Genomic DNA, 17,795 nt, shown 5'->3' with positions numbered 1-17,795 from the left:
GATAAATTGCTGGAGCAGGTTTCTGGCAAAAAGTATGGAATGTGATATAACACGGCTTGTATAAATACAATGCATGTCCAAAAACGGTTTTTAAATGCTAATCTAATTTTTCGGTTGTCCTTATTTTTGGGGTCCATGTCGATGGCAACCCTGGCTATACTACTATTTATTTAACTTAACTGCACTTGAAACAAAAACGTAATGCTACGGGTGTACAATTAAAACTATTGTTCACGCTTCTTATCTTATATAAAAAAAAAATACACAAGTTTTAATTTTTTATTTGTTTATTTTATTTATTTTGAAAAACATATTTTCCCAAGGTCTCTGAATCACGGTAGTTGCACGCTGACTTTGAGCCGTGTACTTATGCGTCTCGCTAACGTGGTATTCGGACTATTTCCTGTCTAATCAATTTAAAAAGTATTTTAAATCGCTGTTTTTCTATATCGAGGTGAGAAAATAAGTCGACTTGTAACGTAGTAATTTACACTCTTTAGCAAGGAAATAACAACATAATTTTGATATGCCACTGCGCTATGACCGGATACCCTGCTACGCTACACACGTGTAAATTGATCACGTGACTAAACACTAACAACAAACGTGTGAAATGAAGTGTCGACCAAATATCCTCATTACAGGTTCGTGGTTTGCTTTGTCTAATTTAATGCAATTAAGTTTTCTTATGTGCTTAATGCTAAAACAAGAAACATATCAATAGAGTATATATATATATATATATATATATATATATACCGAATAACATCAACTTGGTACCGTTGTATCACCTACTTAAAACACAAATAAAATCGGTTTGTATCTCTTAAATAGCATATCCTGTGTTTATAAAATTAATTAACATTGTTTGACAAAATGACGTCGTTGATAGAATTTATAAAACAATTACAAATGTTAAGTCTTAGCAACACTATCCACTCTTCAGATATGTTAAAACAGTTTCTTCTGCCGTTACTCAATTAGTTTGCCTGGATCACTTAAACGACTACACCCATTAGCAATAATCCATTGATTTGGGTTAGGGTGGTGGTATTTATAAATTTAATTTCATGAGTTTGGCTTAGTTTTCATGTTGATTCCTCAATCTATTTAAATAACTCTGTAAAGGCCCGTTTACACTACAGCTGCACTGAGCTGAGCTGCACTGGGCGTGAAATTATTTTCACTACAGCTGCAGTGAGCTGCGCTGGGTGTAAAAATTGCCCCAAAACGTAACGTGTTTCTATAGCTGCACTGGGCTTGAGTTTAGCAAAGCGTGAAAATCGCTCCAAAGCGTATTTTTTTCCAGCTGCACGGGGCTTGAGTTTGGCAAAGCCTAACTTTAAGCTAGCTGCAGCTGCTGCACCGGGCTTGAGTTTAGCAAAGCGTGAAACGCTCACCACAATGGAATTTAAATACAAATTACGCTTTGCTCAGCTCAGTGCAGCTGTAGTGTAAACGGGCCTTTAGTCTAGGAAATAGCGTATTTCAACATTTTTGCCACTTGTCATGAATATTTAAAATTTTTGTCCTTCAGCACAACTACTGTCTTACAATTTTCTTCTCGAGCCAGTGTTGTCCCGACTTAAGTCACTGTTTTCAAATGGCTTGACTTAACTTAAGTCTTTTGGCCAGAATGACTTGACTTGACTTAAGTCTTTTGGACAAATGACTGGACTTGGACTTAAGTTATTTTGTTGAACATCTTCAGATTAAATTAAAAGTGTTATGTATTAAAATGTATCCCAAGCTTTGCACATTAAACAATTTTATTGCTGTATATTGCCTTTGTGTTATTACATTGTTGCTCATTTTTAAATGAGTTTATTGATTTTAATGGTTTAACAGTTTACTTTTATGACAATAACATGACTCGTCTGGGACTGACTTGTTATTTTTGCAAAATACTTGAATTAGACTAAAGTTATTTTTCAAATGACTTGACTGGGACTAAGTCATTTCAAAATGACTTGTTTACAACACTGGCACTTCTAGTCATCTAGTGTAACACAATATTAATTCCATTATATTGAATTGTGCAAAACATAAGTTTTTACTTTGACTCTTTTGAGCAGTAAAATGATTTACTTTAAATGTGCATCTAATTCAGTAACTAATATACACATTTGATTAAGGCAAACCTGCTTATCTATTCCAATGCAAATTGCATTATACAATAGAGTTTAACATGAATGAATAAGACATCTAAGATTTGTAATTGTGAAAAGAATTGTAGCCAAACGTTTGACTAATATTTAACATTCACTTTAGGAGCATGTATTGCTTGATATTAGAGTCCCTAAATTCAAAGTTTACACTATATTGACTTTTTTTAGGTTAATGTTATCAAATAATATGAATTGCCAAAAATATAAAGTAGTCTGTTTCTACTATTTAGTGCTGTACATACGTAAAATTATGTTTTCTTAAACAAAATTGTAATATTAATTTTAATTTAAAACTTTTTTCCTGCTTGACATTGGATGACAGTTCAGATCAAAGCATATTCTGCTCAAAATTTATATTCATTTTTAAATGTTGTATTTAATTTTTTTTATTATGGCCGCGATACTTATTATGTATATAAGCTTGGGAAAAATCAGTTCACTTCATTTCTAATGTATTTTTTATTATTAAAATCCAAGCTAGCAGAATCTTGCCAACCTTTTAGTGACCACCATTCCCTTTTACATAAATATGCTTTTAAGCAAACTTGTGTGAAACATGCAACTCACAACCAGTTTAAATGCGCAAAGCATGAAAAAAAGCATTTATTTCTTTAAAATATCAGAAAGTTTTAATTTAAAAGAAATACCTGATGCATTAGGGCAGTGGTTCTCAACCTTTTTGTTCTCGAGTCCCCGTTTTCAAAAACTTGTCCCCCCAATTATAGTGTATGATACATAAACCTGAGTAAATAAAAAACACATTTTAAAATTGGCACAATTCAAATAAGGAAAAAAATGTAGTCAAAAAAAAATGTAGTCTAGGTTTGTATCAAAATTTTGACGGTTTGAGCCCTGGTTGCCAGATGCTTGGTTTAGGATTTTGACTGTTGGTATGGTCAAATAATATTTAGCATGCACCTATAGTGCGAGACCAAAGGAAATCAATGGTGGTAACTGTTCTTGGTGAGCGGATAGTCGTTAACAGCAGTGTAATAGTAAAGCTGTCTGTAAATTCTATTTCCTTTTGCCAAAATTGCAACACCAAAATTTATTACTGAAATTCTGTGGATGTTTTGGAAAAGGCTATGTAAAAATGTTTGATGCCGCTGAAAAATAGAAATACTTTGCCTGTAACCTATTGTGAAACTAGCACAAATTTAATGTAACTTGGCTTAGATTTCAATTTGGAACTAGAGTGCCCTATACTACACCTCACCTGACGCTTTTGTGCTGCCCAGAGTTAGTGTAGAAATACGCATCAAAATCGTATTTATGTTGTTAAAGTTTGGAGGCCTCGTGAGCCCGTGGCTCGAACTTTAAGCATTCATTCATTTTTATTAGACATTGTTGGACTGAAACTACGTTTGATTCATTAATTGATAAGTGTAATAGTGACGTCATAAACGCGATAGGTTCACTGCAGCAAAAATCACACAAAGATAATTGCTTTTTCTTCTTCTATAGTGAAACTTTTAGTTCATATTGCCTAATTCTTAATTATTTTCTTTGGAATTCCACATGGCGACCCCCCTAGACAACCACTTGCGACCCCCTTGGGGGTCACGACCCCTAGGTTGAGAACCACTGCATTAGGGACATAACAAAGATTTCTATATTGCTCGAAATAATTAATAGCTAAACTGGATATAGTTTGCATATTTTGGGCATTCCTGTAATTAAAACAAACAAAACATGTAGTTTAGGCCTCTGGTAGTGGAGCATGGCCTGGTACCTCCTGGATATGTGAATATCATACTGCTATCGCTATGTAACTGGAATTATGACAATAGTGATTGGTTTTTCAGGTCAATATAGGAGTACCTAAATGCTACCAATGAAAGTAAAATTGCAAACACACCATCATTATTTGATCAAAATTTAGTACTTTGTAAAATATTAAACAATCCTTTAAAAAAAAAAATATTAAACAATCCTGCATTTTTCCTCAATAAACGCTTTTTCAAAATGCCACAACAAGACCAATTACCACCAATTGTAGTGTGAAAATGCTTTTTTGCTTTTTGTAAAAAATAACCTAGCAATCAGCCAATTTTAAATAAAGCTTTTTTTGCACTAGCCATGGAAACACTAATTTAAATATCACTAGCCATGGAAACACTAATTTAAATAAACCTGAATTAGTTTCCCTGCTTGTTCCATATTCTTTTTCCAAGTGTGTTATTTATGTAAGCTTTCTTGAACAGAAATCATTCTCATTGAATAAATGATATGGTACAGTGGATCCCCTTCTATGAGGTTGCTTGTATAAACAGATTGAGCAAGCATTGGCGCATGGTTGTTTCTCGACTCGTTCCCTTCTGAGCCTGCATAGCTCAGTTGGTAGAGCGACGGTCCCGGCTTGACCGGAGGTCGTGAGTTCGAACCTCACTGCAGGCTAGTTGTTTTTCTAGTCTGCTCTGCTTGCATCATAGATCAACAGATTCGGTGAGTCTGCGATGGCTTTCGGTGTACTTTCTTGAACAGTTTCTACATAATAATAAGTGTTATTTAGACTTTTTTCTGAATCTTTGAAGATTCAACTTTACTGTAAGTCATTTCGGAATTAAAACATTTTTTACTAACCATTTAGGAACCCCTGGAACTGGGAAAACGACTCTGGCACAAGAGTTGTCCAACATCACACAACTAAAAGTCGTAAATGTTGGAGAAATCGCCAAAGAAAACGACCTTTACCTTGGATATGATGAGAAATTACAATGTCCGATTTTGGATGAAGATCGACTAATTGGTGGAAATTTTGGTTTTTGATGATAGTTTAATTTAAATAAATTTATGCCCTGTAGGAAGTGTTATCTTGTTAATAATCTTTCATGTATGATATTGGAGTAACTGTTGCCGTTTCTTAGATGAGTTGGAAGATCAGATGTCGGAGGGTGGAAACATTGTTGAATACCACAGCTGTGAGTTTTTTCCTGAAAGGTGGTTTGATATAGTCTTTGTTCTTCGCACAGAAAACAGCAAGTTGTATGAACGTCTAAGCCAGCGGTAAGTTATGAAATACAAAATCTAAATCAACAAAATGTCATTGGTTATTTGGAGTATAAAATTGTTGTGTGAATATCAACAAATGGCTATTTTTTATATATAATTAAATACTTTGTACAAGTGGTGTAATTTACTTTATATTTCAAAACTGCTGTTGGTAACAAACCCAAATAAATGTTGTGCAAAAATTTGTTTGTGGCAAAGTACGGATATTTTAACACTGTATTCAATTTATAAAACACGTTGTTTGGAATGACAACAAATCACCTAACAATATTTTGCTTTGGTAGGGCTTACAATGAAGAAAAGCTCAAGAACAACATTGAATGCGAAATATTTCAAACCATTCTTGACGAAGCGCGCGAATCCTACAAAGCGGAAATCGTTCACGAGCTGCAAAGCAACACCCCGGACAATATGGAGAAAAACTTGGACGAAATTGTCGCCTGGTGCCAGCAATGGGTGCCCCGCGCCACGTAGCAACAAACAGTATCGACGCATTAATTTCGGCCACGTTTTTTTTTCTCTAAACTACGTTTTTACATTTATTTTATTTTCAAGTGTTTCGTTTTTATATGTTGGTTTGCTGGAAATTCGCGACAAGTTTGCGATAATCTTGGCCGCAGTACCCCTGCGCGTTTAACACCATCTTTTGGTGCGTCTCTCTGGGGTAGATGGCTTATGTTCGTGTACTCTTTTGTTTTAATCGTGTCGCTTTGTTCAATTAAAACAGAAAAAAATCGATGAAGCGTCATTTGTACATGGAAACGTTGCAAAGTAAGCGACTTTTGAGATCGATAAACAAATCCCAAGATACCTGCTGTTTCTAGAATATGTAATTTGGAAATAGATGTAAATTGGCAGAGAAACATTTAAACAAGCAGTATGAACGTTGTTAAACGTGATTAAATATCAGACTTTGTACATATATAATTTTATTCGAAAAAAATAGAACAGGAAACATCGTTGGTGTTCTTGGTAGCCGCGTAGCTTTGTTATATTACTAAAATTGTCCCTAATTCGAGCTGCCAAATAGCCTATATGAAAGGAACGTGTTTAACCATGTATTTTCCATTAACGCTGTCGCCAAATCTGTTTCCAATCGTTATCCGTTGCAATCAAGGTAATTCGCGTTCGTTAATGTCGACAGAGGTGTAAAACAGCTGCGTTACGGATCGGAACATCCGACTAAACAAACGGGCGGCTCGCCGGCGTGAAAAGTCGATATCCCGCCATGACCAAGGCCCTGGCTTTGCACAGCGCTGAGGAAACGACGTTTTAGCACTTTGCTACTGTTCTACAACAGCGCAAAAAAGTTTAAATATTGTTTGCGTGATCGTTGGAACTCATTCGCTGGATTACCTTGATTGAGAATTAGTCGTGTAATACAGACCTGGAAGCAATATGAAGTGGATCGCATGTCCTGGAAGTACCGTTTCTTGTAGTCAAACCGTGTCCACCAGCGAAGAGTTTACTTTTTGTCAGGTGAGTGTCCATTTGCCGGTTTTAAGTAGTTGTTAATGCACTTGTCTTTGAAAGATTTTCGGCTCAGTAGTTTCTTGCTGTTGAGGTCGAAAAAAATTGGATAAGTTAAAGACGCGTTTGGATTGTAAATTATAATTGTATTGTATTATTAAAACTTAAGAATTCCATACCTTGTACCACAATAATCGAAGTCCTATTTCAAGGAACACTAATTGCGTAGTTCGCCAATGTAGTTTAAGATACATCGCGGATATCTATCGCCACCAATCTAGACTAATGATTATCTAGAATGGCGATAATTATTTGTATGTCTCGACGGCGCGTGTTGTCTCGACGTTCACTTCCGGGCAGCAATTGAATTTTATTATGCTCAAAACAACACGACAAGTGAACGCCTTTAATGTTTTGCAAAATATCTTTGGCAGGTATCTTGTTTTTAGTTTACTTTATAGTAATTTTTTACCGGTTCAGCCAGCTACCACTAATTATGGACTGATTATGGTGTTAGTTGATTACAGTTCGGCGTTTGTGTTTTTACTCAGTATGATTATTATTATTAAGTTCTGCTGTTTGTAGGTAAAGCCTGTTCGATGTGGCCGAACCCCAAGGGCAGCACACAAGCGACGTTTGGCAAGACCAAGTTCATCCCTTTATCTCGGTTCAAACCGCAACATCAGGGACAAGTCCAACAGCAACGCTGAAAACTGCCACTCGAATTCTGCTGATCGAAAGCCTGCATCGCATGCCAACACCAGTTTCGTACGAACAACTGCAATACGTGTGAAGTAAGTGGTGCGAACAGCCGTCCGTTCATCCCCTTGATAACGCAATGTCTTGGGTTTTTGTGAATTCATATATTAGGTAGGATAGTTTTTATACGAACTTAACCGTATTCCTAACTTCAACTGGCATGAGCACGAAGCCAAAATCAACCTTGAACGCAAAGCTTAAAGCAAATTACGGCATTTAAGCTGATTTGTTTTTAATGTTGATTGTTTTCTTAGAAAATTCAAGCCATACCGCAACGTACAGTTTGATCAGCTGCTGAACAACAAACGTAAGTATATAAAAGGAACATTATGTATGGGAATCCTACATGTCTGGACATAATCAGTTAGTTGCTAAACAATTGTCTGTTTGCAGTTGGCATATCGGCATTTCGCGGCTTTCTATCATCTGAGCACAGTGTCGACAACCTGGACTTTTGGTTGGAATGCGAGCGCTATCGCACCTCTGCCGCTGACCAGCTCCAGATGCTCGGAAGGTCAATCGTCAAAAACTTCCTCGAGCCCGGTTGTCCGTGCGAAGTGAGAACTGTTGCTATACTTGTGTTTTTAACCTTACACTGAAGATCTAGGCATTTGTCACATGTGTTCGGGCGATTTAAATAACTTTATTCCGATTAGAGGCAGCCGATCAATTTTTGATCGACACTAGTAAAAATAAAGTTTTTGTTCGATTTAAGGTGAACCTGAACTTCGTTTCGAGGCGACTTGCTCAAAGCAAAGGAGCTTGCGGTGAGCGGGGAGCCTTCCTGGTCGTGCAGAACGCCATCTACCGGTTGATGTGCGACGACTCGTTCCGACGCTTCTCGAATGATTACTCCACGTTGTTTCCATACCTCGACTCGTTTCGTTTCCTTGAGCCGCGCGGCAGAAGCACACCCAAGGCGCCGCGAGCAAAGACGCGCAAGTTTCGCTACGAGCCCAGCGTTTACGTGTAATAGAACATTCGCACTTCGGCGCTGGCGTTTGCTAAAAAATTACAGCATTGAAACGCCGGAAGCCTTTATAGCAACTAAATGCGCCGAGACCATGAAGGTTTTCGCCAATGCAAACTCTTTAAGAAATTCATTACCTTACCTTTGGTTAGATATTCTGCGCACCTCTACTTTTTTTGTGCTATTCTTTTAATATATTTTCTATTTATTTAAAAAAATATTTATTGGTCGTGGTATTGGCTGACGAAAATACTTTAATTGCTGTAAAAGTGATTGCCGCGTCAAATAAAACAGCCCGATTCCGCAGTTTATGAAAGTGTAATTTTCCAACTTCAGTCCGTTATGTTAGCAGAATTTTCAGAGTATATAGGTGGAATGTTTTCTATTTGGGGCAGGTTAAACCTATCTTACTCAGTATTATATATATTCGGATTAAAGGTTTTATAACATCTCCAATGTCATATTTTGAATCAAAGACCGTCAAACAAATTCAAATGTTTTAGCGAGGGAGTATAGCTTCTTTGATTTACTAACCACAAAGTCCTTTTTGTGTTGGCTTATTTGATATGCAACCTCAAGACATGCAGTGACCATACAGGATATCCCATAAACAAGACACTTGGACCTGTTTACTAACTCTGATTTGAGCAGTAATCATTAACCAAGAGTGTAATCCAGTAGCAACTCAGTGTACAAAACATTAAAGAGGCAGCTAGGTGACAGAATAGTAGTAAAACATCAGCCATGCTTCGACTCATCACGATTTTCAGTTTATTTGGTGAGATATTACAACTTCTATTTGTTCCTAATTTAAAGTAATTAGAAAAAGCAAACAAAAATTGTTGAAAATGTTTGGCTTACAAATATGCTTACATCATCTTTGACATACCGTTTAAATCCTAACTCTAGTGCAGTTTCGATGTTAGTAAGGATTGCCAAGTAAGGCACGTTATCTTTTCAGGTACAATCGACTAACTTTACTGTTTTTCTTTAAATTGTATATTCGTATTATTAACGCTACCTGCTGCCGCAATGCCATAGTACGACTCGCGTGATATCGTTTTTGTATTTTTTTTCAATTGAAAATTATTTGAATATGCTGTTGCTGCCAGACATTGCTTCAATGGTACAATTGTTCTTTCGGCAAAAAAAAATATTAAAGTGCCAACGTTTCGACCACCTATTCGGGCAATCTTCATCAGGGCAATATAATTGCAACTAAAGGCGAAAACATATATATATTTTTTTTGCCGGAAGAACGATTGTACCATTAAAAACTATTTGTTACCGTATTCAATTTGGTTTCGTAGTTTTGTCATCTGCGGTGTTCTTCGATCAGCTCTTTAATCTTCCCGACAATGCTGGCAGCGCCAAAAACGGATCGGTGTCGTTGACAGGAGCCGAGCTCGAACAGCTCTATTTTAGAACTTGTTACAGTTGTCACGGTACGACGATCAGCACGGTGACGTCTTCGTGCTGGCAAACCGTAGATGAGGATTACACGAGATTCGTGAAAACAACTTCGTGTATCGGAACTTGCTCGGTAAGACACAAGTTTAAAACTGCTTAGAAATGGAATTTTTGCAAATTGCCACAATAAACATGCAGTCTCAAATCAATTTGTTATCTTAAAAATTATTTTCAAAGTTAAAAGTTTTGCCAATGAGTTCTAAAGCTTATAAAGATTTTGGCAATGTTAATAATTGTGTACCAGAAATTCATAGTTAGGTTAATTAGTCATAAAAGTAGTATAATGATTTTTAAGTGTAGTATGCTTGTATGTAATGACAAAGTATTTGCTTATTTAAATATATATTTTTAACAATTATATATTGAGTGCATAATATCCCGGAAGCTGCGTGAATAGCAAGTTTAAAAGCTATCCCCTTACTTTATTATCTCTTAAAAAAAATTCACTAACCAAAGATAGTGTTTAGTCAAAAAAGCACATTTGAAACGAATGTTTATACTTACAATCAAAGAACGGCAATGCGTCTCATCGTATACTATTCCCCTCTCGTGATTCCACGATTGTTCACACAGCTTAACTAACTAAATGTCGCACTTTATTCGTGTATCAACTAAAACAGTGGTCGGCAAACGCCGGTCCGCAAGGAGTTGGTTGCCAGTCCGTAGCAGGGTTGTCAGATTAAAATTTTGTTTAAACACGAACTGTACGTAAAAACGTGATAAAAAGTAAAAAATACCACAATTAAATGCATTTTTATATTTAAAACACATTTACCTTCGTTTTAATATAGCCTACTACTCCATGGTTGATTGGTATGATAAAAAATCACAATTAGTATAAACTTTCGTGAGGTTCAGAGGTTCAAGAGTTACACAGCACGTTCACAACATCCATAATGCATATCTAGTACTTACAATATATCGAAAAATGGGCTAAAATATCATGTGTTTTAATTTTAAGCGTGCTCACTGCTCACCCTATAGTGCAATAGAATTTCATGCAAACAATGTTTATTAACTATGTCCTATAATAAAATAAGTTATTATTTTGATATTTAGACATGGAAAGGTTTCGAAAAAAACCTATGAATGTTTAATTAGTTTTAGCCTCTATAGTTTTAGACTCTATAAAAATGACAAAAAGGCCAAAAGGCCTAATGATTTTTCTGACATCAATCACTTTAAAAAAAGTATTTTTGTTATCAAAAAAGTTATTCTGACAAGCCTTGTAGCCTATCCTATACTTTTCAGGTGTCGGTCTGCGGTTCGTACTTTTTCATATTGCCATTATTTTTTTTCGTTTTTATATTACTACGTAGGCTAACTATTGAAAGGGCCTGGTCAAAAATAGGATCATAAATTATTATAGATTATACAAAAGTGTAAATTCTCTTAAAAGAATGCTTTAAATATCCTTATTTTGACAAGTTGGTAAGAATATAGGAATTGGTAATAATGGTATACAAGTGGAATTTAAGAAAACACGTAAAGGCCTAAAAGTTTTATTGAATTGAGCTGCGGGCTGGCTTAAATTAAATTGATTGGCCGGCCGGATGCCGCCCGCGGTTTCAGTAAGTTCAATGATTCCTAGATGGGACCATCTCTTTGCGGCAAAACAAGCATAAAGTTCGCATTGAAAGTTGCAATAAATTTCCTTTCCTGAACATTTGTTGTTTTTGAAAGCCGGTCCGCGACAAAATTTTAGGTATAAACCGGTCCGCAGTGCAAAAAAGGTTGCCGAACCCTGAACTAAAACAACAATATTTAAATTAAAGAACCGTGTGCGTTTAAGATAGAACTGCATTTCATGTATAAAGCTTAATTTTGCGACATTTTTTACACGCGTGCCTTAAGGTTAGCCACCGTGTTTTGGTATACGATGTAACGATGCACTTATAGACCACAGTTCTTAATCACACTTCGATTGGACTGGTGGAGTACACACGCAGATGTGAACCGGAGTGCAGAGAGTCGTGCTACAAAACAGACAAGCAAACTGAGCTGTGTAAATATTGCTGTCTTGGTGACAGGTAAACCGAAGGTGTTTTTTAGTTGTAAAGGTGCACTATGAAATTTGAAATATGCGTATATTTTGATTTTGGTATCCTGGCATACAGATGCAACGACATCCTTCCCACTTTTATACCGGAGACCCACGACACTGTGGGGCATGGAAGCGAACGAAACATTCGAAACTGGTTTTCAGGAGTTTTTTCCAAACCCCGTCATCATGCGGCAGACCCTTCAAACAAGGTTTCAATTTTAAACGCTATCCGTAGAGTAAAAATAATAAAACAAAACACTGGTACACTATGCACGGATCTATAATGCAGCTTGATAATGAATTGCAAAGTCAAAAACTGAACGTTGACACCTTATCAACACCGCTGTACCTGTTTAACACCTGAAGTTGCTAAATAATGCTCCAACTATATATAAAAACTCAAACTGATAACAATTGCGTCCCACCTTTTTTAAGTGATGGTTGAATTGCTTCTCAGTCACATTAACTGAAAATGATACAAGGTCGTATCGAAACGTCTTAATCAAGATGATGTCGATCTACTCGACCTTTTTGGCTTTGCAAGTCATTATTTATCAAAACACTTCTCGGTGTACGATTTTAGCGAATTGAGCAATGACTTTTTCTTACAGGTTGCCACTCGAAAATTAATTTTGAAACTCTACAATGATTTTGGTCTGGCTGCGGAAATGCAACACTTTAATGTGTGGCAAGTTGATCAAGAAGATAAGGCTCCCGCGTTTTTTACCTCGGTATATAGAAAAAATGATACATGAATAATTATGGTATTGAGTTCTTTTGAGCAAGTTTATATTACGTAAACTTTGTTTAAAATACGTGTTACACTGTAATAGATTCCGTTGTCCCCTTTTCAGTAATATAAGGTTGACTGTTGTTATTTAGTACATTAAAACTGTTGTGAGGGGCTACAACGTAATAGCAACCATCAGAGGGTCAAAATACGGGACGATGCGTGATCAAGTAATCGTGATTATGGCGCATTACGACACACATTCTGGTGGAACCGCAGGTGTAGACGCCAATGGGTCCGGCGTCGTTGCCTTGCTGGAGATTGCTCGTTTGCTGGAACGCCGAGACGATTGCAGCAGGTACACTTTTGTGACGCTCCCAACTAGACTTTTCGTTAAGTGGTTTGAGGTAATGTTACTACATACGGAACTGGAACAACACAATCAACTATACACACATATCGTAAATTTAATTTGATTCTTTATACTCTAACCGTACACAAAGCGTTGAATCAAGAAACTTATCATCAGAGCAAATGTCAGATTTTTAAACATTCCCAAAAACCTTTTGTTACACTTGAGTATTAAAAATTGCACCCCAGGGTGCTGTGGCACCCCGGTCGGGAACCACTAGTCTATTATTTCGCTAAAAACCTTCTGCTAAACGAAAAAGACTTTTAATCCAAGTTGACTCTGTAATTTACGCAAAACAATAGCAATCGAATTCGTAAAAATATTTATCTAACAAACACTTATAAATAATGTACGACCACTAACATTATTGTCTAATTGTCTTTGTCTCCGTGCTAAACAACGTGATTATAGATGATAGTATCATTAGTTGTAAATCCGTAAAATATTTAAGATTAGCTTGGTAAGCTTGATGTACAGTATTATAGCATTGCGACATTTGACCTTTAGTTTTTCGCACGTAAAATAACTCAATAAACAACGCGGTAACTAACGGAACATAGATGTATAAAGTACTTTTTTGCTACACGCAGAAGCAATACTGTGATCCTGGTTGCCACAGACTTCAACGAAGAAGGTCACTTTGCCGATGGTCTTTCCAACAGTGGGTATACGAGCTGTTATGTAGGCGAGCAGTTTAACGGACTTGCCGGGGCAGCCCATTTCGTTTGTGGCTGGCTGATGCCACATTTGCGGAGAACCGGATCAAGGCTACAACTAGCAATCAACCTTGATTCCTTGTTAAACTATGACAACAGGTGAGCTAATGTGTTGTGTATCCACATCTTTGGTAGGTCAACGTTTCTTGTCCAAACGCAAACCTAAAAAGGTTGTAGGCCTACAGTAAACGTGTATCCCTATACAACACCAAGCATGACGTTTAGGCCTTCCACACAATCGCTACCAAACTATTATCAAATAGTTACGAGTCATCTCTCGAGCCGCGGAAATCGTGCTCTTCGGAAATTCGAGAAAAAGGTTTGGCCTTTTTTTTAGATTTTTTGTCGTTAACCTTATTTTATTTTTAATTTTAAAATTTTTATTATTTTTTTACAAGTTTGTTTTTCTCTCAGGTATCCCGACGAAAATTTGCCGGTGATTGGATTATGGCTTCTTACGGTGATCTTCAAAGTGGCGCAAGTCGGGTTTCGAATCACGTCGCACGATTAAAGAGGTTCTGGTCAGATGCAACGACAAATCTCAACGCCGCATTAATTGGAAAGGGTCTAAGTGCTGAAGGTAAACAAGTATAGCACAAGGTACGGCATCACCATTGTGTTTTATACCCTTTCGTTGCTAGAAAAACCCAATTCATTTTTTACAGCACAACCATATAAGTTATAATTAGCATGGCGTGAAATATTGTCTTCCAGATGGAGAAGCAGCAGGACATGATGACTGTCTGGTGTTTCAGCGGCTGCGAGTTCCATTGCCATGCATTTCTATTACAGACACTGGTAAGATATTACTTGTTTAAACAAAACATAAAACATGTGATAACTAATGGTTTTCAACGCTTTAGGGCCACTTCGCGGTTACATGCGGCGATGTCACAATGCAAATTGCGACGATACAACTCACGTGACTGACAACAACGTAAAATTTATAATTCAGGTAAATTAAGTATACATAGCCATTGAGATGTCAAGTTGGTAAACACGTACGTTACTTAGTTTATAGTAAGGGGTCACTGCTTTTTTTATTAAAAGTAAATCCAAATAGAGTAGGGGCACAACAAATCGCAATGCCGTAATATTTCTGAAGGCATTATCGTTCGTGACTCAAATTTGTTCATTTCCATTCGTTTTATTTTTTATTTTTTAGGCGTATGTTTACATTGGCTAAATATTCTACTGATGTTCATTTCTGTTCTTTATATCATGTCTGCGCTGACAAAACTACACATCGTGTCATTCAAGAATAGCATTTAGCAAGATATGACGAGAAATAAAAAAACGCAGCACATTGCCATTTTCAAATGATAAATTTTTTATTTACCACGAATTTTTCACTTAAATGAAGGAAATCTAGAACGCTATTTAGGGTTTTATTTCCTTTAAATCACTTTGACCTTGTATTTTTCTTGTGCGGTATTTGTTTTACATAAATAATTACAAATTTACGAGCCTTAACGTGCTCTTACCTCATGTAGGCTATAACATAAAAGAAAACCGCCAAATTTAACTGCGGTATGACTTGGTTTACATCGGTATAAATTTAAAAAATACTGTAATGTTTTTAAAAATACCGTCATAATATGGTCACCCAACGAATGTAATTGGTTCAACGAAATATTTCTTTTACAATTTTGTTTAAAGCAAACACGCTTTTTTGATTTGTTCTTTGCCAATTTGCCAACTTGCCTGTCTATACAATTCTGCATATTCACAGACGATCAACTCAGTATGGAGGCTTGTAGAGGAGCTCAGTGAAAGCTCTTGTCAGTCAGACGCCGTTCCAATCACGACCACAACCACAACTCCAGTTCTCACCACTACAGAAGGGCTTCCACAGTCAGGCACAGTTTGTGATAGGCCGCTCTTAAAGGTAAAGCCGCTTATCAATGTTTGTTTACGGTTCACGCCAAGCATTTAAGATTTTCTAAAACAAACATTACCGACAGACGTTGGCAAACTATATATATGTATAGTATCACCGGTGTGTATATATTGAGGATTGCAGCCTTTAAATACTTTTACAGTTATAGACCAGGGATTCGTAAAGTAAAGTGGGTAATGGAACTATTTCAAATGATTACTGTAGGTGTTATGCCGTTTTTAGCGAAATGCTATGCGAGCCAGAAATCCTGGCCCGGGGTATTTATTTCTGTAAATGAATAACAGTGTTCGCTTTTATTAAGTGAACAGAACCACTGATGAAACATTGCTAAAAAAATAAGTTACAGTTTAATTTGTGCGAACGGCGTTCGAACTTTATAAAGAACTATTGAAGTGTAGTTAGCGACGAGTCCATTCTCAAGCATAGCAATCAATATTTACAGGACTCGTTGTCTGGAGTGCTGAACACGTCAGTGCAGATTACCGCTGCTTGTCGTTACGTACTAACTTCGTTGGAACTCTGTCGACAAACCCATGGCCCTGATTGGGGGCATCTTAACAGTGGGTCAGCCTGGGTGCCGAAAAAAGCTAAAAAATCAAGCAGTCGACAGTTGTGGTAATTATTTAGTGCAAACACTGCCTTGAATTTGATTGTTTTCCGAAGTATTATTGGCTAAAAATAATACTGGAATTCATAACTTTTCCACAAAGTTATTTTTTCGACAAATATATATCGTATAGCATGTATACCTGCATTTATACTATAAACTTTTCCAATATGTGTTAAGGGTTTAAAAAACGCTGTTTGGACGATTTCGAGTGTCAGCAATGGTCACATAACTATACTTTTCGGGTACGCCTTTTTTCGGGTAATAGTTTCCTCGCATATCACTGGACAGTGCTGGGCATGTGCCGTTTGCAGTCTTGCATGATTGCCAAAACAGGTTCAAGGCCGACTTGGGCGGCGAGTACAACGTCACGGCGATTGCGCTGCAAGGAGTCAAGAAGATCGGCTACGTGCGCGCCTTCATGGTCTCGTACAGCAGGAACGACGAGGAGTGGAACTGGCACATTCCGGAGCGCGCCGAGAGAAGGCCCGGACTGCGGAGGACAGAACTTAAAGGAAACTCGAATTGGAACTCCCCGGCTAAGAGCGAGCTCTACCCGCCCCTGGTGGCCCGCTATGTTCGTGTGCATCCGAGACAGTGGCGCCGCCGCATCGCACTGCGCGCCGAGATATTCGGCTGTGCGATCTAACGGGACACTGCGATTTAGAGTTGTTTCGGCCTGCTGTTGATATGCTGTAATGGCGTAATTTGTTCTGTCGTTAATTTCAAGGTTAAAAAATGACTCGTTGTTTTACATGCCGCGTAACATCTCTGTTTTATATTTCAACAGTACTCAAGACAAGAGACAGATGAAAACTCGTAATAATCGAAGACATTTACGCAGCTAACAACTTGAAAATGTATATTTGATTAATAGCGATTGCTAAAATTAACAGTACAATCTAATTTTTAATTTATCTTGTATATTAAAAATGGATTTTGGAACCAGTGTAAACAAGAAAATTCCATATATAGAATAACGTGTTATTAGGGTTTAGTATCGCATTAATAATAAAGTTCATTGATGTAATCCAGTCCTCTTATGCAATATGTTAGTGTGGTTGATTGTAAATGCTGATAGATAAAAATAACTATCGTACGGTGTTAAACACATAAAAAACATAATATTTTCGGTTTCCGTTTTTACATAGTTCTAAAAAAATAGAACTAAAATAAAAATATAAATATTGGTATCTGCTGGGACGTTAAAGAAAGAAAATAACCCTGTAAAGTAATATAAAAAAATAGAGCACTAGGTTATTATCCACAGTGTTTGAACTTACAATTAATACTGAAAAGCGAAGTAAACTATATGACAAAAGTTGATGCCTATTACGGAATTTGTAGTGAGCAATCTACAGGGTGCGTGTGTCAGAGAGCATCGATACTGCAGTTTCAACAATTTGCATTTGCAGAGAGAAAAAATCGGATACTATTAGGTGCGAAATATATTTTGTGATGGTCTTGTACTGTCGAACAGCAGGCGCACTCTGCCTGATCATCTAGATATGACTTTACTCTTTCGCTCACACCTAAC

At 36.9% G+C, this 17,795-nt stretch overlaps 3 protein-coding genes and 1 non-coding gene across 4 annotated transcripts; all 4 read left to right on the top strand.

The window, feature by feature from the left end:
- The first annotated feature begins 582 nt into the window (after nt 1-582).
- On the top strand, nt 583-5,918 carry LOC146167933 (adenylate kinase isoenzyme 6-like). The gene is made up of 4 exons (XM_083381268.1): nt 583-644; nt 4,759-4,917; nt 5,036-5,174; nt 5,465-5,918. The coding sequence occupies exons 1-4, from the start codon at nt 614-616 to the stop codon at nt 5,652-5,654; spliced, it is 519 nt and encodes a 172-aa protein (XP_083237394.1). The 5' UTR covers nt 583-613; the 3' UTR covers nt 5,655-5,918.
- On the top strand, nt 4,491-4,565 carry Trnaa-ggc (transfer RNA alanine (anticodon GGC)). Its single transcript has one exon. It is a non-coding gene; the product is annotated as a tRNA-Ala (tRNA).
- Nucleotides 5,919-6,578: 660 nt separating the features above from the next.
- LOC146167932 (uncharacterized) lies at nt 6,579-8,382 on the top strand. Its single transcript, XM_083386175.1, has 5 exons — nt 6,579-6,659; nt 7,236-7,444; nt 7,664-7,716; nt 7,803-7,966; nt 8,125-8,382. The coding sequence occupies exons 1-5, from the start codon at nt 6,579-6,581 to the stop codon at nt 8,380-8,382; spliced, it is 765 nt and encodes a 254-aa protein (XP_083242301.1).
- A 741-nt stretch (nt 8,383-9,123) lies between these two features.
- Nucleotides 9,124-17,273, top strand: LOC146167931 (uncharacterized). The gene is made up of 14 exons (XM_083386174.1): nt 9,124-9,157; nt 9,690-9,922; nt 11,749-11,879; nt 11,967-12,102; nt 12,505-12,624; nt 12,776-12,981; nt 13,626-13,850; nt 13,977-14,070; nt 14,166-14,331; nt 14,466-14,549; nt 14,615-14,706; nt 15,484-15,615; nt 16,094-16,266; nt 16,595-17,273. The coding sequence occupies exons 1-14, from the start codon at nt 9,124-9,126 to the stop codon at nt 16,905-16,907; spliced, it is 2,139 nt and encodes a 712-aa protein (XP_083242300.1). The 3' UTR covers nt 16,908-17,273.
- The last annotated feature ends 522 nt before the right edge of the window (nt 17,274-17,795 follow it).

Source organism: Ascidiella aspersa, chromosome 1, assembly GCF_963924565.1.
Source record: "Ascidiella aspersa chromosome 1, kaAscAspe10.2, whole genome shotgun sequence".
NCBI lineage: Eukaryota > Metazoa > Chordata > Ascidiacea > Phlebobranchia > Ascidiidae > Ascidiella > Ascidiella aspersa.
The sequence above is the reverse complement of the archived record's forward strand: the minus strand, read 5'-3'. Positions and strand labels throughout refer to the sequence as shown.